This window comes from Lepus europaeus, chromosome 5 (genome assembly GCF_033115175.1).
Source record: "Lepus europaeus isolate LE1 chromosome 5, mLepTim1.pri, whole genome shotgun sequence".
Lineage (NCBI taxonomy): Eukaryota > Metazoa > Chordata > Mammalia > Lagomorpha > Leporidae > Lepus > Lepus europaeus.
Genome location: NC_084831.1, coordinates 20,356,320 through 20,377,647, shown reverse-complemented (window position 1 = coordinate 20,377,647; position 21,328 = coordinate 20,356,320). Strand labels below are relative to the sequence as shown.

At 49.9% G+C, this 21,328-nt stretch overlaps 1 protein-coding gene across 2 annotated transcripts in view; it reads right to left on the bottom strand.

Annotated features, from left to right (window-relative positions):
- WDTC1 (WD and tetratricopeptide repeats 1) overlaps positions 1-21,328 on the bottom strand; it is a 69,979-nt gene that overhangs the window by 8,351 nt on the left and 40,300 nt on the right. The window contains exons 4-12 of one of the 2 annotated variants that reach the window (XM_062190724.1): positions 10,453-10,499; positions 9,753-9,864; positions 7,753-7,940; positions 5,092-5,274; positions 4,014-4,108; positions 3,506-3,621; positions 2,113-2,188; positions 1,462-1,570; positions 527-703 (exon numbers count right to left, since the gene is read on the bottom strand). In XM_062190724.1, coding sequence (XP_062046708.1) covers positions 527-703; positions 1,462-1,570; positions 2,113-2,188; positions 3,506-3,621; positions 4,014-4,108; positions 5,092-5,274; positions 7,753-7,940; positions 9,753-9,864; positions 10,453-10,499 — 1,103 coding nt within the window. The remainder of the gene's footprint in view (positions 1-526; positions 704-1,461; positions 1,571-2,112; positions 2,189-3,505; positions 3,622-4,013; positions 4,109-5,091; positions 5,275-7,752; positions 7,941-9,752; positions 9,865-10,452; positions 10,500-21,328) is intronic. The other variant, XM_062190726.1, reaches the window with a different exon arrangement.

The window sequence follows — 21,328 nt, the reverse complement described above, 5'->3', positions numbered from 1 at the left end:
AGGACCAGCTCCTCTACCACCAGCCACCGCAGCCCAGCCCGGCCCACAGCCATCTTCGGCTCCCTGGGATCTTTCCAGTGCTGGGTTCAAGCAAGCCCTAGGGGCAAGGAGCTACCGAATCATTTTAGACAGACACAAATTCCGTTCACAAAGCCCCTCATTTCCACTTAGCTCTCTCAAAGCCCAATTCAAGGTCCGATTCTCCAACAGCTGGATCAACCATCCTGTCAACTCCTGCGCCCTCAGCGGCACAGCACTTAGTAACAGAGCACCACACAGTTAGCTGAGAACACGTCCCGCTCAACTCTGAGCTGCCCCAGTGCCTGAGACTTCCTGAGTAGAGGTCAGGTGCCTCCCCCATGAGCCTGGAGGTGGGAGGAGGCCCAGGCCTGAGAAGGCCTAAAAAGCAGCACTGCTGCCTTCCACGGGTACCTCAGCAACTGGGCCCCATCAAGCCTGCCGCCCATGGTCCGGCTGCTTCGCCCCTTGTCCCGGCCCTGCCCCTCCCTCTGTGGCGCCCACTCACCACTTGCGCTTCATGTAGGCAGCAGCTCGGTTTCCGTACAGCATGGCATTGTGAGGAGCTCTCTGCACGGCCTTGCTGTAGAGCTGAATGGCCTGGGTCCATTGCTGGCAGGCAAATGCCTCATTGGCCTGTTGCTTCACTCGCTCCAGGTATGGGGGCAGCTCTACTTGGGGGCTGCTGGGAAAACACAGCCAAGTCAGATCAGTCACAAAAGGTTCAGAACAGCTCCTTTCAAAGCCTGTGGTTCTGCCTGAGGGCTGCCCACATCTTCTTGTCCCCTGGGATCTGCTCTGCCATCTAGAAGGGGGGCGCATGCCTGTCCCTAGCCTGGGTCACCACCTCTCACCACAGAGGGAACAAGCACAATTCCAAATACTCTGAGCCCATGGAAAAGAAGGCAGAAACAAAGCTGTCCGGGTCAGGCTTAGGGTAAGTCCTAAACTCCTGGGCGTGACAGTAGCTGCCCTCGCCTGCTTCCACCCAGAGCTGATCCCTGTGACCACCCGAGTCCCTCCCTTCACGAAGCACTGCATTTCCCTTGAGGGCGAGAGAATTTGAGAACCAATGCAAAACCCAGGAGAGGGCCTCTAGGAGCACAGAGGCGAGAATCTGCTGTAGAATGGGGCACATAATGGGGAGGCCCATCCCCTTCTGAGAGAGAGCTCAGTGCTAAGAGGCGGCTTGTCTCTGGGTCCTGACCCCAGCCACTGGGACCCAGGGACCAGAGCTTGAGGCCGAGTGTGGCCGGTGCCCTCCTGGGTAGAGTGCATTGGGACTATGAGTCTCTTTTCAAGAGGCCTCTTTGGCCCACCCAGACCCCTCACTCAGGGCGCATGCTCGCATGTGTGTCAGGAGGCAGGACAGGACACACCCCCCACTCCAGTCCATGAGGTGTAACTGGGGCCTGGAGGGCTGGACAAGCCCACTGGCCTCACCTGACATGTCCCCTGTTCTCTGGCAGCCGGAAGCCATTACTGTGAAGGTGCAGGCCATTGGACACGCCGTTGGACACGCCGTTGGTAGACATCTTGCCATTCTGAACTTCTGGCATGGGGTGAAGAGAAAGCAACAATTGAGGAAGAGGCCCTTGTGTTTTCTTAGCAGCCCTTCCACTTCCACCACAGGGTCTGATAGTTCCACTGAGGGCCTGAGGATAAGGTCCATGCCTGAGAGCCAGGCAGGCAGTGGCATAAGCAAGGCCTGCGCGCCCTCTGCTGGCTGGCGAGAGACACAGCTCCAGCATGAACTACCCTCAGCTGACAGGAGGGGTGGGAGGAGAGGGGTGAGGGGTGGTGGTGCCTGAATCAACTGCAGACCCCAGGAAGAAGAGGAAGGGCAGCTACTTCAGGTCTTAAGAGCAAGTCACAGAAAGGACCTGTCTTTTTCAGAGGGAGGTGACAAGAGCCGTGACGCAGAACCCCTGGGGAGAGCTCTCTGCCCGACTGACTCCTTACCGGGGAGAGGGCCTGGACGCTCTCTTCTCCAAGGCTTGCAGCCAAGGTCCAGAGCGTCACACGGGCTTGTCAGCAGAGGCGGGGTGCATGCAAGCCCCTCACCCCTCAGTGGGGACCCCTAGGGAAGCTTACCTCCTGAGGAGTGGCATTTTCTGGGCAACAGGAAAGTGTAGGGCCGCTGCTTGTAAGTCAAGTCAAACAGATAGACCTACAGTGAGGGGGTCAAGGGAAGAGCCTGTGATGTGAGGACCCGTGGCAGCCCCGGCAAGGCCCTGCTGACTCCTAGGAACCAGGGTTCTAGGACGTGGGGAGTGTGGGGCCTGGAGCCCTGGAGCCCAGCCAGAAGTTGTGTCCAGGAAGCAAACCTTGGGCAGGAAAACCTGCCTAGTCCCAGGCCTTCAGGATGGGCACTGTCATTAACGAGAATCACCTGCTTAAACTACAAAGGTCCTCGGAGGTCACAGAGCCATGTTTCATTTTACTGACGGGAAAGCTGAAGCCTCAGAGAGGGGCAGCACTTTGCCTAAAGTAACACCGCTGGTTTCTTCCCTCAGTAAATTAACATGAGCCATTTCCACTTAACATGTATTGTATTCTTACTTTTGTTTCAAAACCCTGCTAAATCTTTTACATGATTTTCCTTGTTTCTCGTAGACTTTGACAATGACCCCATTTACAGATGAAGACATGGAGGCTCAGAGTTTAAGTCATTTATCCAGAGTGACAAGAGCAGCATGTGCAGCAGCCAAGACTCACACCTGGATCTGTCCAGCTCCTAACGGTTCTGCTAGACCGCCTCTCTCCACAGCCAGATGCTACCTTCAGGCCAGGTGAGCGCTTCGCTCTGGGAGCCAGAACCCTCTCCTGGCATCAGGCAGTCACCTACTCTCCATCTCATTTCTCTGTGTGATGCACGCCCTGCCGTATGAGGTCATCAGCACTGCACTTGCCCCATCTCCTGTCGGCCCTGGGGATGGATCAATTTCACATTTGCTTCTCTTATGTCTAGGGTGCCAGTCCCAGAGCTAGCGGTCAGTATTGGTTGCATACATTTATTAAGCCTTACTAAATATCCGGAGAGCCCCAAACTGAGAGCACCCTGCCATTATTAAAGACCACCTTGTAAGCAGGCCCGCACTATAGCCTGGCTGCGCTCTCCTAGGGAAGTGGCACATGAGGAAACCAAGGTTCAGAACAATGGAGAGACAAAATCACAGCACACAGCTAGTAAGTGGCAGGCCAGCACTTGAGGACGGGTCCATCTGTCAATCCCAAAACCCAAGTTCTTGACCTAAATGTCAGTCCATCATACGCTGGTCTAATTCTTTAATAAAAAGAAAGGAAGAGAAAAAGACCAAGCTAGTGTATTTATCCAGGAATTCCCAGTGACACATGACACTCATGGGAATGCAATTTACAATAAGCCTGTTGCTTCTGTTGACCTTGTGCAACAGATGTAAGGCACACATGGTGCCGGCTGCTGGACAGGGGACAGTGGGGGAGAGACCTTAGTGGCTGAACGTACCTGTTCCCCTCCCATGTTGACTAGCAGCTCCGTGCCATTGGGGCTGAAGGTCACGTAGGTGGCAACCAGCACTCTCAGACGGTTGTTGTAGTCAGGCAGCTTCACTGGCAGGTGACCTAAAGAGACAGCCCAGTCACCGGAGGATGAGGCTCCCAGTCCCCCTCAGAGGGGTAGAGGGGGTAAAGTTAGCCATATGGAAAAGACAACCATCTCCATCATAAAGGCAGCTCTAAGTGTTGAGCCCTTAATATCCACACTGGGCCAAATGCTGTCTGTGCTTTACCCCATTTAGTCATTAAACCTCATTTTTTAGGAAAGAATCTCATCAAGGTTAAGTGCTTTTGCTGAAGGTCACAGCTGGTCAACGGCAGAGTCAGGATTAAGGCCCAGGTCTGTCAGACTCTAAAGCCCTTGCTCCTGACCATCATGCCCTGCTCCCTCCCTGTGTGGCCCTAGGAAAGTCAGTGTCCTGCCAAGAGTTTGGGGCCACAGCCGGGCTGAGCCCTACCTGCCACATAATACTGGGCTGCTCCGTCGGGAAGGGGCTTCTGCCGGTCACAGAAGGTGTGCACGCCTGCTGAAGGGCTCTGCTTCATGCTCTTTCTGGACAGGAAGGTCAGACAGGTTAGAACTGCAGCGCTAGCCCCGGGTGGACCAGATCACATGCCTGAGAGGAAACCCAAGCTTGTCCCTGAGAAATGCAGGAGGGGAATTTTCCCTGTCCAAGCAGCCCAAAGGGCCAGCTGGCAGACACATAGACCGCAGGGCCTGAACAAGTTGGGCCTGTAAATCGTCGGGGCCCTCAGGTTCACCTTATCATCCCCACCTTACAGCTGAGGTAGCTACGGTCCAAGGCCACTCCAAGCCATGCAGTGCGTGAGGGGAGGTGGTGGTTACCCAGACCTATGAATGAAAGTAAAGCAGGCCAAGCATTCCTGCACCTGTCCCAAGAGTCACAGAAAAACCCAGCTGCAGAGGACTCTCAGGTTTGGTCTGGGCATATTCTTTTTTTTTTTTTTTTTTTTTTTTTTTAATAAAATTACATGTATTAAAAATGATATACAGGAGCCAGCATTGTTGCACGGTGGGTTAAGCTGCCACCTGTGATACCAGCATCTCACATCAGAGTGTCCATTCGAGTTCTGGCTGCTCTGCTTCCAATCCAGCCCCCTGCTAATGTGCTTGGGAAAGCAACAGTAGGTGGCCCAGGTACTTGGGCTCCTGCCACCCATGTGGGAGACCTGGATGAAGTTCCAGCCTCCTGGCTTTGGCCACTGCGGCCATTTAGGGAGTGAATCAGTGGTTGGAAGATTTCTTTCTGCCTTTTAAATAAATCTTTATATATGTATGTATCTGTACAAACTATCACGGCTGAGGAACTATGCCTCACTATGCATGGTGATTCTTCTAGGTGTCGGCATTAGAGAGAATTTCTTTATTGGGCTTTTCATATCTTCTAAAACAGGCCTAGGTTATATTTTTTTAAGCCACAAAATTAAAAACAAAACCCAAGAACTTCAGAAAAGAAGCGGCAGGGAGGGGATGTGGGTGAAGAGAGCAGCCTCCCAGGGCCGCGCCGGCCGCACCTGTGGTTGTGGATCATGCGGATGTCGTAGAGCCTCACGAAGGGCCCGCTCGCCCCGACGGCCAGGCAGTTGTTGTCCTGGGGGTTGACGGTGAGGCACTTGGCCTCCACCAGCTGGCCACAGTACTCTGTCAGGTCGATCAGCACCTCTGAGTGTTTGCTGTTCTCCCGAAGGTCATACTGGCTGTGAGAGAGGACAGAGTGTGGGAAACCAGGTTCCTGTGTGGGACAGGGTTAGGGGTCAGGGTCCTTGTGTGGAAGGCAGGGGAGAAGCCAAGTCCTTGTGATGCAAGTGGACTGGGAGGGGCCTGGAACCGGTCTGTAAATGAGAAGCTGCACAGCACTCCCTTTCCTTGAGTGCCCACTGTGTGCCAGGCGTCTGCAGGAGGCTTTCCACACAGAGCCCCTGACGGTAGGTCATGTACCGCGCCAGCACGCCACTATTGCACCACTTACTCGAGTGAGACAGGGCTTTGTGTCGGGCGTTCTCCCTGGCTATTTTATATGAATCATTTAATTATATCCTAACACCATCCCTGGGTACCATCAGAACCTCGAGGTCCAAAGACTCCAAATGACTGCCTGGATGGCTCAGGCAGGAAATGCAGAGCCGGGCCTGCCTCCTGATGCAACCTTTCAGCCATTCTGCTTCTTTCTAATCTGGTTTCTCTCAGGAAACAAAGGGAGTATGGAGGAGACAGAAAGAGAATCTGCAGGTCATCTGAGAGCTTCTTGGGAAAACAAAAACCCATGTGGTGAAAACGCCGCTAATAGCCCCCCAGCAGCAACAACCTCCCACTCTCCAGATCGGGGAGCTTCCGTAGTGACTCTCAGGTACCGTCCAGGGTGAGGACGCCACCCCCCTGCTCGCCCACCTCCTGCCTAGACAGCTGTAACAATCTCTTTGCTGTTCACCTTGTCTCGCTAAGCTGTCCTCACCAGATTGCTCTTCCTAAAATACTGTTTTACATCACTCTCCTGCTCACACACCGCAGAGATTCCTCAATGCTTCTAGCACATGTCCAGGTCTCCTTTTGCCAGGCTCCTGCTCTGATTTTAAGGCCTGATTCACAAACCTCTTCATCCTATTCCCAGTTTTCTAGACGTGGGCCAGCTGTAACTACAGAATTCTTTATCTTGCATGTGACACACTTAGTGCCCTGCCTTCACAAACCTGTTCATGTTGCGGAGTGCACCCTGCCCCTCCATGCCCACCCAACCCTCTCCCAGCTCATGCTCCCCTGCGCTAGCACTCCCTGCTTGACTGTGCCTGTGCCTAAATACTTAGGCTTCTGCCAGGTAGCCCTGGTACAATCTGGTCAAGGGCAACTGCAACACGATTAGACTTGCCACTGACCATGGGCTTTCTGTCTTCTGAGTACTGCGGTAAGGTTTTACATCTCAATGCTCAGACCAACAAGGGAGACACTGCAATTATTCCCATTTTACAGATGAAGAAACCAAGGATCAGGGGTGAAGCGACTTGCACCAGTCAGAAAGAGTGAGAGAGCTAAGATTGACCTTGGGTCTGACTTCAGTGCTCTGCTCTTAAGGGAAGAGGACACAAAATCCCATGGGATCTTAGGAGAGGCAGGTTAAAGCAGCTTGGGGCCAGCGCTGTGGCTCAATAGGCTAATCCTCTGCCTGCGGTGCCGGCACCCCAGGTTCTAGTCCCGGTCGGGGCGCCGGATTCTGACCCGGTTGCCCCTCTTCCAGACCAGCTCTCTGCTGTGGCCCGGGAGTGCAGCGGAGGATGGCCCAAGTGCTTGGGCCCTGCACCCGCATGGGAGACCAGGATAAGCACCTGGCTCTTGCCTTCGGATCAGCGCGGTGCGCTGGCCGCGGCAGCCATTGGAGGGTGAACCAACAGAAAAGGAAGACCTTTCTCTCTGTCTCTCTCACTGTCCACTCTGCCTATCCAAAAAAAAAAAAAAAGCATCAGGAGGCAGCTAAACAGGGCACCGACCCTGTGCTTTGAGGAGGCAGCAGAGGCACAGCGTTCCCGTAGAGGATGCTAGAAAGAGGCCAGTCCACTTCATCACTCTGGTTGGCTCTGCCCCTCCCGGGCACATACCCACAGACCAACTACTCATAGAAGTGTCCCAAGGGCCTCTATGCACCGTGCAGGGCTCTAGGGACACAACTGAGGACAAGCCAGACATGAGCTGCTCTGAAATAATTAACAACTCAGAGAAGATACAGACAGAAAAGCAAACCAACAAATAAAAATAAGAGGAGCTGACCACAGAAGTGGTTAGAATCACAGAAGAGACAGGACAAGGAGTGCTGTCCCTCCGCTTCCAACAGGACGCTTTGGGAAGGTGCTTCTGAGGAAGGGACTCCGAGTGACCTCCCTAGCTGACAGAGTCAGGCAGAGAATGAGCCAGGGACAGAATCAGCAGGTGCAAATGTCCTGGGCTCCCGAGGGGGTAAGAGGAGGCCAAGGGGTTGGTGGTAGTGCAGGCAAAGAGGGAGGGAGGTGAACAAATATTCCCAGCTATGTTTGCACACAGACAGCTGCTCTGGGCAGACAATGGGCCCGGACCTGTGCTGAAGGGAAGGAGTCAGGCCTGTGACAGGAAGCTCAATGAGCAGATGGGGTGGGGGCCCACCACGCAGTGGGAGAAGGGGAGGCACGGCCCTCGACGCTCTGGCCCCTTACCGGATGAGCCCATCCTCAGCAGCACTCCAGAATGTGTTGGGCCACATGGGCGCTGTGGCGATGCGTTTCACACGGTTTGTGTGGTCTCCGAACATATGGATGGTCTCCTTTACGGTCAGGTCGTGGACGTGAACTTTGGAGTCAGCTGCCCCCGTGATCAAGATGCGGTCCCCAGCATGAGGGAGGAACTGGCCAGGACAGGTTGGAGAAAGGATTTAGGGGGTGGGGACAGAGCTGGTCAAAGGAGACCAGGCTGGCTGTCAGCACCCACTTCCCTCTCCACATCAGATAAGAACATGAGCCCATCCAACGAAACCCACCAACCAAACCTGGGACTTTGAGCGACAGCCAAAAGGTTAAAGACACACCCTCTACTTTACCAGCATGGTCCTGACCTACCCCAAGTAGGACTCCCAAGGGAAGCTTTTTCCTTTGATCTCATCCCAAGTGAGAACTGAGTGGATGATAATCCTAGCTGTCAGCATTTACCAGGTGTTTGAACGCACTAGTCACCTGGAGAGCTACTTTATCTCATTGATCCTGAAGACAAGCCTATTTTGAAGGCAGTGGAAGATGGCCCAAGTGCTCGGGCCCCTGCCATGCATGCGGGAGAACTAGATGGCCAGTGGAGAGCCCTGGCCCAATCTTTGCCATTGTGCGCATTCAGGGGGTAGGCCAGTGAGTGTGAGCACTGTCTGTGTCTCTTAAGTCTCAAATAAAAATTAAAGAAAAATGAGACATGCAGAAATGTCCCCAGCAACATTTTTTGAGTGGGGTGGGCTGAGCAGCAAGGGGAGACATGTCTGTGCAGCTGTGATGGAGTGGGGAGCCCCCGTTGAGAGGTCAAGGACAACACTCCAGTCATCACCTGCAAGAGCACAATAGCCACAAATAGCCTTACATAGCAAAAAACAAAGTGCACAGTTTTGTCACCTAACTTTGAGGAAGAACAATGTTTGGGAGTGATGTTAGTTGAGTTCTTCTCATCTCGAGTCCAAATGAATGAAATATCCTTTTTTTTTTTTTTTTTTTTTTTTTTTTTTTAGTTGAAATGCTCCTCCCAACTCACAGTAAAGCCGAGCAGAGGTGCCGGGGGTGGGGCACTGTTCTGTAGTTAAACGACTGAAACCCCACCTGACTGCAAATGCTCCTGCAGGAGCAACGATTCGCTCCATCCAACCACACTTCTCTCATGGCTCCTTAGCACGGGGCACAGATGAAATACGTAGAATCTATCTATGTTAGGAAGTCTTTAAACCTGTCTGGAGACAGCATGTATTCCATGCCAGAAGAAATGAACAGGAGAGCCCTTGCAAGGGGGCCTATGGGTGCTGCCACACGAGCCACACACTACAGTTGCCACCAGGGGGAGCGCATGGGCTATCTGTAGTGTTCTGACTGTGCAGAGAGAACCCTCTTCCACTGTTTACAACACAAGAGGAGGCTTTGGGTCCGGGGTATGAGTGCCTTGCTCCAGGTCCTAACAGCAAGGAATGCCAACAGCACTGACAAATTCTGACCTCCGAACAACATTCTGAGCTCTGTGATGCCAGACTGAGGGCTCCCGTGTCCCCTTCCCCAGGACAGAGGCAGACTCATACTGGTCCTAACACTTGTAAGGGGCAGAAAGCACTCTGTGTTGGTCATAGTTTAAATGTGTCTAACAAAGTGCCATTGAGTAGACCATTGCAGGGCTAGGCCATTTACGTCCCGAGAAGCATTTTCCAGTAGCTCTAAGCAGCAGGCAATTCTTTCCTCCTCAGACCCATGTTTGTTTGGTCACCACTGACATAATCATAAACTCCTCTATTGTTGGCCTCTTGGTTCTATGACAGGAAGACAAGCACGGAAAAAGAGATAGGCTTTTGGGCCTCACCACCAGCAGCTCAAGACCACAGGGGAGTCTATGAGCCCAGGGGTGCGTATATAGGACACGGCCACAGTCACAGCTCAGTCACCTCTCTCACTCACTCTCAAGGTGAGTGCGGTTTCCCACTCACCTTGACAGAGAAGATATTTGCAGTGTGTCCTGTGTGCATGGAGAGCAGCTTCTTGTGGTGCAGCGGGTCCCACACAATTGTGTGCTGGTCATCAGAACCGGAGGCCAACAAGCTGTAAACAGAGTAAGGGGTCTTATCTCACATCAGGTTCCCCATCCTGTGTTCCCAGACTATTTTGTCTTGAGAATGTTGCATGATTTTTTGAACAGATTAGCTTATTTAAAAACGAGGGCTTGGATGATCCTTCAGCTTACTATTACCTAGGATTAATGGCCTGTGTGCCAGAAAGGACAGACCAACCTTAAGAGCAGAGAGCAGGGGGTATAGCAGGTTAAGACATAGCCTGCGGTGCCGGCATCCCATAGGATGCCAGTTCAAGTCCTGGCCGCTCCACTTCCAATTTAGCTCTCTGCTAATGCACCTGGGAAAGCAGCGGAAGACGGCCCAAGTGCTTGAGCCCCTGCATCCACATGGGAGGCCAGGAAGAAGCTCCTGGCTTTAGCCTGGCATAGCCCCTGCTGTTGTGGCCATTTGGGGAGTGAACCAGTGGATGGAAGATCTTTCTATATATATTACCTTCTCTCTCTCTGTAATGCTTCCTTTCAAATAAATAAATAAAACTTTAAAAAAAAAAAAAAAGACCTGCTGAGAGAAAGGACCCCTTCTCCAGCACACTCTAGGTCTCCCAGCAAATACTCACTCTCCTTTCTCATTCCACTCCAGACAGTTGACACACCCTGAGTGACCCTAGGGGAGCAAATGGAGGGAGACAAGAAGAGAGTTGGTTAGAGGTTGTCATGGGAAACTCAACACCAGGAATTTGAACTGAGTAAGTAAATTGGCTTTTCTCTTTAGCGTTTTCCAAGGGCATGTGAGTGGTTAGAACTAACTTAAACTGGCACCTTACAACCTGCAAAGTACTTTCATAGTCAAAATATCACCTGATACAAAAGTGTATGGAAGGTGCCAGCATTGGCACAGTGGGTGAGGCTGGCATATAAGTGCCAGTTGGAGTCCCAGCTGCTCTGTTTCTGATCCAGCTCCCTGCTAATGTGCCTGGGAAAGCAGTGGAAGATGGCTGAGGGCTTGGGCCCTTGCCATCACACGGGAGACCTGGATGGAATTCCAGGTTCATGGCCTTGGCCTGGCTCAGTCCTGGTTACTGTGGTCATTTGGGAAGTGAACCAACAGATGGCAGGTCTCTCTTTGTGAGTGTGTCTCTCTGCTTGTAGCTCTGCCTCTTAGATAAATAAATATATATTTTTAAAAGTGCAAGGAAAATGTGTGTTTATTTTAATTTCATTTATCATGAAGCTTTTAAAATATCCTTATATGTCAAAGCCAGCATCACACATGAACACCAGCATCCCACAGGGACACTAGGTTGAGTGCCAGCTGTTCTGCTTCTGATCATGCTTCCCGCTAGTGTGCCTGGGAAAGCAGCACATGATGGCCCAGTTACTTGAGTCCCTGCCACCTGTGTGGAGACCTAGATGGAGTTTCAGGCTCCTGCCCAGCCCCAGGAATTGGGGCATTTGGGGAATAAACCACTTAATGGAAGATCTCTGTCTTTAAGTTACTCTGCCTTTCAAACAAAGTAAATCTTAAAAAGAAAAACAAAAACTCTTATATGTCAACAATCCCTTCAAGGGACATCCCTTTAGCCACAGAAAATCTGCTCAGGGGAGTAGCTGACCCACAGGCAGCCAGTCACCTGAGAGGCTCCTCTCTCATTCATTCAGCATGTGTGTTTAGAGCCCCTACTGCATGCCAGGCACTGCTCAGATACTAGGGTTACAGCAGCTTGCAAATAAAGTCCCCAGTCCTTGGGGCTCACTTTAAGTTGGTGGAGATTGAGAAACATGGAGAAACTGAGGCAGTTCACAGCAGCTGGTGAAGTGAAAGCAATAGAGGTAAGTCATGGCAAACCTAGAGCTGTGAGAACGCAAACTTACACAGAAGGAGAGACTAAGTCACTAGGCATTCCTACATCCTGTTCTTTCCACCTCCCTCCGTCCTAATTATGTCCCCACCACAAATCAGACCATGTATTTCAGGAAACATAAACCCATTATCCTTGCCTCAGTGATAGGTTCAGGAACTTGGGCCTAAACTGAATAGGATGTGGCTCTCACTTGGCCACAGGGACAGGACCATAAACAAGCAGGGGCAATTGCTGGGAGCTTCTAGAAGTTCTCATTCTAGTCTCAGTCTATGGAAGAGATGCCCATCTTCCTCTGGATGCTGGGTCTAGACATGACAGTTGGAATTGCTGCATACACTTTGAAACCATGAAGGCTGCCAGCAGGAAGGTGAAACCAACACACAGGAGAGCAGGCCAGGGAATCATGGGATAATGGAGTCTGACCAATCCTGACACTACCCACTCCTGCACTTCTAGTTAAGTGAGCCAATCCATTCAATAGTATTTAAGACAATTTGAGATGGGCTTCAGCCGTGCCCCAAAGCAACCTGAGGTCGCAATCTACAGGGACTCCTTCAGGACTGCTAATCGGGGAGGAAGGGGTATCCTCCTGCAGGCTCTGCTGTCGCCCGGCTCTAAGGCTCTGTGTCAGCGTGGCTGCTTGCTTCCCCCAGACCGAGCCCTGAACAAGCAGGCTCTGTGGATTATGTTTGCTGCATCTGCAAGGCCAGGTATAGGGCCTGACTGGTATCTGCTGCCTAAATAAGCATAAGAGTTCAGTGGGAAGAATTGAGAAACCTGAACAAACCTAATCTCCCAACCGCCAAGTAATAAAAGACCTTTCGTCCACCTTTTCCCCTCTTACCCCTTGCCCTGTAGAGGTTCTCATCTGGGTTCTCAACGTAAATACATTATGGACGTGCATTTCAAGTCCACTGGGCCACCTGCTGACGGAGGCCTCTCACCTCCCATGACCCTCGGTTGAAACCACACATAGGTTTCTAGGCACTCTTTCTGAGTCAGACTCACTTCTGTCTTTAGGCCTCTCATTTTCCCACCGGAGACTGGTGCCTGCAGGGGGTGTCACAGCATCAGCTTGGACTCTCACCGAGAGTGACAATGACTCTCTGAGGCTTGCAAAAGTCTAGGCACAGTGCTAAGATCAGCACTTACAGCCATCAACGGCCTCCTACAGATGTTCGTGTCCTAATCCTCTGAAACCTGGGAATATGTTATTTTAGGTGGCTGAGGGCCCTTGCAGGTATGATTAAGGTTAAGGAACTCGAGAGCGTGAGATTATCCTTGATTATCCTTAATTGGAAAACCTTTCTGGCTGCAGAGAATTAAAGAGGTGAGGTTGTGAAAGGGACTGAAGCCAAGAAATGCTGTGGGCTTTGGAAGCTGGGAACAGCAAGGAAAGGGTTCCACTCTACAGCCTCTGGAAAGAACACGGTTCTGCCAACAACCTGAGTGCAGCCTGGTGAGACCTGTGTCAAACCTCCAGTCTACAGAACACTAAGATAATACTTTTGTGCTGTTTGAAGCTAGTTTGTGGTCATTTGTTATACACTTAGATGTCCATTATCTCATCTGAGAAAGAGGTATCATTACTCACTTCACAAACAAGAAAAACAACACTCAGAGAGGTTAGGTAACTTGCCTAAGGTGGCACAGTTAACAGTGACAGGATGCAAAGTCTGAACTCCACAGCTCACTCTCAAGTGACATCTGAGTAACGGTACTCGTCCTCAGAAGTGCAGAAGACACGGGTCACAGTGGACAAATACGACACTTACCATTCATATTTGCCTGGTAAAAAATAGCTGAAACACAAGTTAATTGGAGAAAGTAAAGAAAGAAGGTCTGGAGCTCTACAAAGACAAAATGACTATTATAGAAATATTAATATGATGCTTACTAACAAGTTAGAATACACATTTGATAGCATACTTGACAATGAACACAGTGTTTAAGAGGATTTATTTTTGGGTTCGACCATGAAGTCTGGATTGGCTATAGGTACACTCTGAAATCTGTGGAAGCATTAAATGGAAGAGAACATGCTGGTGACATCAAAGGTAAAGAGTGGGTTAACAAAGAAGGGGGATCAAGTGGAGAGAACTGTTAGAGATGAAAATGTTTCTACTTAGGGTGAGCTTAGCACCCGGGGAGGGGAGGAAATGGGAATTGTTGCAGGGAAAGAGCCCACAATAAAAGGTCCAAAGCTCACCTGTGTTCCAAATTATAAGAACTCTCAGTTCCTACTTAACCTTATTAAAAATACTGAGCATAATCACTATTTATTATAAGTCTCTAGTCCTTGCTAGGTAGCACAGTACATAGGAGGAGGAGGCAGGAAGAAGTATTTTATTACTAACACTGCTTAGAATTGTAGGAGCATAATCATAATAAAAGCCAATGGGGCCGGTGCCGCAGCTCAATAGGCTAATCCTCCGCCTTGCAGCGCCGGCACACAGGGTTCTAGTCCCGGTCGGGGCACCGATTCTGTCCTGGTTGCCCCTCTTCCAGGCCAGCTCTCTGCTGTGGCCAGGGAGTGCAGTGGAGGATGGCCCAAGTCCTTGGGCCCTGCACCTCATGGGAGACCAGGATAAGCACCTGGCTTCTGCCATCGGATCAGCGCGGTGCACCGGCTGCAGTGCGCTGGCCGCGGCGGCCACTGGAGGGTGAACCAACGGCAAAAAGGAAGACCTTTCTCTCTGTCTCTCTCTCTCTCTCACTGTCCACTCTGCCTGTCAAAAAATAAAAAAATAAAAAAATAAATAAAAAAAAAGAGAATGGACTTTCAGTTGGCTTTATTGCTGCTTTTAAATTTCTTTCTTTTTTAAATTTAAGATTTTATTTATTTTGAAAGACAGAGCTGCAGAGAGAAAGGGAGAGGGAAGGGGGAGAGACAGAGACAGAATCTTTCATTAGCTGGTTCACTCCCGAGATGGTCTCAATGACCAGCACTAGGCTAAGCAGAAATCAGATTAATCCAGTCTTCCGCATGGGTGGCAAGGGCACAAACACTTGTGCCATCTTCCACTGCCTTTCCCAGATCATTAGCAGGGAGTTGGATTGGAAGTGGAACAGCCAGGATATGAACTGGCACCCAAATGGGATGCTGTTGTTACAGGCAGTAGCTTTACCCTCTATGCTACAATACCAGCCCCCTGCTTTTAAATATCCTGGACACTATGCACCCCCTCACAACCTGTACTACTGTCCCCACCTTGGTAGGACATTGCTAGCTACAGTACTAGATCTTTATATACATGATCCCATTATTACTCCCTTTTTAAGGTGAGCCCAAATCTTAGCAATATTAAATAACCTCTCCAAGGGCACACAAATTGCAAATGTGAGAACCCAGGTGATGGCCAGTCAATGAGTCCAGAGAATTTATGTGGCTGTGCTGTACTACCTCAAATACCATGCTTACTCCTGCCTATATTAGAGAGATTTCAGGGGGTTGGCACTGTGGTGCAGCGGGTTAAGCTGCCGTTTGCAGTGCCAGCATCCATATGGGTGCTAGTTCAAGTCCCAGCTGCTCTGTTTCCAATCCAGCTCCCTGCTAATGCACGTGGGAAAGCAGTGGAAGATGGTCTAAGTGCTTGGGCCCCTGCACCCACATGGGAGACCCGGAAGAAGCTCCTGGCTCCTGGCTTTGACCTGGCACAGCCTAGGCTATCGTAGCCATTTGGAGAGTGAACCAGCAGACAGAAGATTTCTCTCTCTGTCTCTCCTCTCTCTCTTTCTGTAACTTTGCTTCTCAAATAAATAAAAAACTTTTTTTTTTTTTAAATTTATTTGAGAGGCAGAGTTACAGAGGGAGGTCTTCCATCCACTGGTTCACTCCCCAAATGGCCACAATGGCCAGAGCTTCGCCAATCCAGAGCCAGGAGCCAGGAGCCAGGAGCTTCTTCTGGGTCTGCCATGTGGGTGCAGGGGCCCAAGGACTTGGGCCATCTTCTACTGCTTTCCCAGGCTATTAGCAGGGAGCTGGATTAGAAGAGGAGCACCTGGGACTTGAACCAGTGCCCATATGGGATGGCAGTGCTGTAGGGAGAAGCTTAACCTAGTACAGACACAGTGCTGACCTCAGTAAGTACATCTTTAAAAAAATTAAAAAAAATTTTTTTTGGGGGATGGGCATTTGGTGAAGCAGTCAAAACAGCACTTAGGACAACTGCATCCCAGACTGGAGTGCATGGGTTTGCATCTTGGCGCCACTTCTGATTCAAGCTTCCTACTAATGCATATCCTAGGGATGGGGGGCAGCAGGTGACAGCCCATGTATCTGGGTTCCTGTCACCCATGTAGGAGACTTGGATGAAGTTCTGGGCTCCTAATTTCATCCTGGCTTATCCTTGCCTTTGCAGGCATTTGAGGAGTGAATCAGAGATGAAAGATCTCTCCCTAGTCTCTCTGCCTTTAAGAAAAAATAAAATTTAATAATATTTTTAAAAGATTGCATTACTGGGGCCAGTGCTGTGGTGTAGCGGACACCTGCAGTGCCGGCATCCCACGTGGGCACTGGTTTGAGTCCCGGCTGCTCCACTTCCTGTCCAGCTCCCTGCTAATGTGCCTGGGAGGGCAGTGGAGGGTGGCCCAAGTCTTTGGGCCCCTGCACCCACGTGGGAGACCTGGAGGAAGCTCCTAGCTCCTGGCATTAGATTGGTGCAGCTCCAGCTGTTGCAGCTATATGGGGAGTGAACCAGTGGATGGAAGATCGATCGATCGATCTCTCTCTCTCTGCCTCTCCTTCTCTGTCTTTCAAATAAATAAATAAATCTTTAAAAATAATTCATTGCTGGGGGTGACACTGTGGCATAGTGGGTAAAGCCATTGTTTGTGGCACTGGCATCCCACATGTGCATCAGTTCGAGTCCCAGTTGCTCCACTTCTGATCCAGCTCCTTGCTAATATTCCCGGGAAAGCAGCAGCACATGGTCCAAGTGTTTGGGCCCCTGCACCCACATGGGAGACCTAGAAGAAGCTTCTGGCTCTTGCATGGTTCAACTATGGCCATTGAGGCCGTTTGGAGAGTGAACCAGCGGATGGAAGATCTCTCTCTCTCTCTGTCTCTCCCTCTCTGTAACTCTGACTTTCAAATAAATAAATAAATCTTTATTTAAAAAAAAAAAAGATTCCATTGCTACTATCACATTAGAGAACTGCTGTTTGGCAATTTCCTATAAAGTTAAGGCTCTATCTACCCTCTGACCCAGCTATTCCATCCTAGATATTTTTACTTGCCAGAAATAAACATATTTATATGCATAAAGACTGGTATAAGAGCATTCAAAACCATTTTATTTTTAAAATCCCGTGGCTGGACAGGAGACTGTGGTATATTTACTCACTGGAAAAGACTCAGCAAAAAAAGAAAGTAATTATAGATACACACAACAATATGGATAATATACAAAAACACAGGTGAAACTCAAAAAACATTAGTCAAGCAAAAGACAGACACAAAAGAATACTTACCATACCATTTCATTTACATGAAATACAAGGAGCAGACACAATAAATCTATGAAGACAGAAGCCAGCAAGTGGATGCTTCAAAGGAGGAGGGATAACTGGAACAGGGTACAATGAGAACATTCTAAGGTGGAAATATTTGCTACTTGTTGTGAGTGCTAGTTTTACAATTGTCAAAACTCATCTAAATCAATAGTTAAGACCCAGGTACTGATTTTTATATAAATTGTACAACAATGACCAAAGAAAGAAAATGAGTCTTCACAACAGCAATAGTAGCAGCCAGTGCACACCACGCCCCATCTCACTGTGCACCTGCACCAGCACGGCGCCGCCACACGTGCTTTACAACTATGCTGTCATGGGGCAACATAACTTTTCTCACTTTTCAGAAGAAAAAGTTAATGCATAGCCAGACTGTTAGCCCATGTTTGGCAGATACCAGAGCTTGAGTTTTACCCGTGATGCCTCACTACCTTTTAATTATTTGGAGCAAGTCTCTCTTAGGTCTTAGAGCCTGCTCTGTGCCAGCACTTTGAGTTCAGGAAGACACGGAGTCAGTCACATTCGCCTTTCTGCAGCTGGTGGAAGCTGTTTTCTCCTGCTCTTCATACTCCTTTTTTTAAATTTTTTTTTTTAAGATTTATTTATTTAATTGAAAGTCAGAGAGTTATAGAGAGAGAGAAGGAAAGGCAGAGAGAAAGGTCTTCCATCCGCTGGTTTACTCCCCAGTTAGCCGCAACAGCCGGAGCTATGCCAATCTGAAGCCAGGAACCAGGAGCTCATTCCAGGTCTCCCACATGGGTGCAGGGCCCCAAGCACTTGGGCCATCTTCTACTGCTTTCCCAGGCCACAGCAGAGAGCTGGAGTGGAAGTAGAGCAGCCAGGACTCAAACTGGCCCCCATATGGGATGCCGGCACTGCAGGCGATGGCTTTACCCGCTACGCCACAGTGCCTGCCCCTCTTCATACTCCTTTAACATTAGCTTCCTCCATGTTAGTATGTTCTCCTCATAGGTATCAATTACTACAGAGTATTTCTCCAAAGGTGAAATTATACTTATTCACCTCTCCCTTAGCACTGTACACTGAAGATAGTTCTGAGTTTGGTGAACTGATGTGCTTTAAATACCCAGTGGGAGAAGACCATTTACAGGTGACCGAGAGGCCCCGACCACACACAACACCATGGTTCTTGCATTTGGTTGGGAATAGAGAAAATATGCATTGTAACCCATACTGCTCAGGGAGCTCAGTGTAGAACAGTGTTTTAAAGTGGGAAACCTTATTAATCAATACAATTTAGAGGGCAACAATGTATCGAAAAGTGGGGTCTAGAGGATCAAAATAATAAAAGTCATTCTTGGGGCCAGCACTGTAGTGTAACGGGTAAAACCGTGGCCTGCAGTGCCAGCATCCCATATGGGCGTTGGTTCAAGTCCCATTGCTACACTTCCAATCCCGCTCTCTGCTACAGCCTGGGAAAGCACTAGAAAATGGCCCAAGTTCTGGGGCCCCTGCACCTGCATGGGAGGCCTGGAAGAGGCTCCTGGCTTCAGATGGGCTCAGCTCCGGCTGTTGCGGCCATTTGGGGAGTAGACCAGCGGATAGAAGACCTCTCTCTCTCTCTGCCTCTCCTCTCTGTGTGTAACTCTGACTTTCAAATAAATACATAAATCTTAAAAAAAAAAAAAAAGTCATTCTTGCCAGGGAAAAAGTTGGAACCCATTACACTAAAGTATAGAAAAAGAAGAAGCATAGTAACTAGGAAGCCTGCAAATCTGTGTTTATCCTGGGACAATAAAAAGGGCTAGAGATCTTTTTGTGCAAATTGTTATTTCATAAGAGGAAGCTGAGAATGTGAGGCTGGTGAGTGAAAGGCAGAATTGTAACATGAAAGAGCTGTCAGGGTTCAGCTCTGACTAGACCCTTTCTAGCTGCATGGACAGTCAGTCACTTAAGGTTCCCAGTGGGTGAGCGCTTGGTGCATTGGTTAAGGCTTCACTTGGGAAGCCTGCATCCCATATTGGAGTGCCAGGGTTCAAATCCCAGTTCAGCTCCTGACTCCAGTTTCCTGCTAACGCATACTCAATGAGGCAGCAAGTGATGGCTCAAGTACTTGGGTCCCTGCCACCTAATGGAGAGACTTTATTTATTTCTGGGCTTCTGGCTTTGGTCTGGCCCAACCCTAGCTTTTGTGTGCATGTGGGGAGTGAACCAGTGTGTAGAAAATCTCTTTATGCCTTTCAAAAAAATTAAGTTCCCAAAGCCACAGATTTTATTATGTAAACGGAGATGATAATATATCAACTTGACAAGATCTCTGTGAAGAACAAATGAGGTATGCAAGGTGCCCAGCATACTTTGGCAAATGCTGGATTCTGCCCTTAGAGCTAGTCCTCAGAAGCCCTCTCCTACCAACTTATGTGTGCCCCTTCCAGGTCCCACTATCAGTGAGCCTTTCACAATAGCTAGGATACTACACAAGGTGCACACCTGGAACAACCAGACTCCTTTCTACTTATCTGTTTTTCAAAAAGGATATTTCTTTCTTTCTTTTTTTATCTTTTTTTGACAGGCAGAGTAGACAGTGAGAGAGAGAGAAAGGTCTTCCTTTACCGTTGGTTCACCCTCCAAGGGCTGTTGCGGCCGGCACGCTGTGGCCGGTGCACCGTGCTGATCCGAAGCTGGGAGCCAGGTGCTTATCCTGGTCTCCCATGGGGTGCAGGGCCCAAGCACTTGGGCCATCCTCCACTGCACTCCTGGGCCACGGCAGAGAGCTGGCCTGGAAGAGGGGCAACTGGGACAGAATCCGGCGCCTCGACTGGGACTAGAACCCAGTGTGCTGCTGCCGCAAGGCGGAGGATTAGCCTATTGAGCTGTGGTGCCGGCCCAAAAAGGATATTTCTATAATTATTAAGTTACTACCTCGAGCAACACTAAACAGATAACTCATTTAAGTATACAGTACTGGGAGAAGAGGGAATAGAACATAGGATAAACATAGAAAGGCCCGTGTTTCCAGCAATATGAGACAAAGCTCTACCATAATAGAGGAAGGAGAGATACCAAACAAACTCAGAAGACAGAGATTTCAGGGTTTAAGAGTAAGCTTAAAGGATTTTTTTTTTAAAAGATTTATTTATTTGGGCCGGCGCCGCGGCTCACTAGGCTAATCCTCCGCCTTGTGGCACCGGCACACCGGGTTCTAGTCCCGGTCGGGCGCCGGTTCTGTCCCGGCTGCCCCTCTTCGAGGCCAGCTCTCTGCTGTGGCCAGGGAGTGCAGTGGAGGATGGCCCAAGTGCTTGGGCCCTGCACCCCATGGGAGACCAGGAGAAGCACCTGGCTCCTGCCATCGGATCAGCACGGTGCGCCGGCCGCAGCGCGCCAACCGCGGCGGCCATTGGAGGGTGAACCAACGGCAAAAAGGAAGACCTTTCTCTCTGTCTCTCTCTCTCTCACTGTCCACTCTGCCTGTCAAAAAATAAAAAAAAAAAAAAAATAAAGATTTATTTATTTGAAAGTCAGAGTTATACAGAGAGAGAAGGGGAGGCAGAGAGAGAGAGGTCCTCCATCCACTGGTTCACTCCCCAGATGGCTGCAACAGCCGGAGCTGCACCGATCTGAAGCCAGGAGCTAGGAGCTTCCTCCAGGTCTCCCACGTGGGTGCAGGGGCCCAAGGACTTGGGCCATCTTCCACTGCTTTCCCAGGCCATAGCAGAGAGCTGGATTGGAAGTGGAGCAGCCGGGTCCCCAACTGTGGCCATATAGGATGCTGGCATTGCAGGCAGAAGCTTAACCTGCTACACCACAACGCTGGTCTCTCATGCTTTTTTTTTAGAAGAAGTTAGTAACACTTGGCCCTCTGCTTCCTGTCCTTTCTAGTTGCCATTTTTTTGTGGAAGCTCCACTGAACAGCTCATGACATCATGCGCTTTGACTTCTAATGTGCCTAGGAAGGCAGTGGAAGATGGCCCAAGTACTTGGGCTTCTGCATCCACTTGGGAGACCCAGAAGAAGCTCCAGGCTCCTGGCTTCAGCCTGATCCAGCCCTGGCCATTGTGGCCATGTGAGGAGTTAACCAGCAGGTGGAAGATCTCTCTGTGTCTCCTCGCTCTGTAACTCTACCTTTTAAATAAATGAAAAATAAATCTTTAAAAAC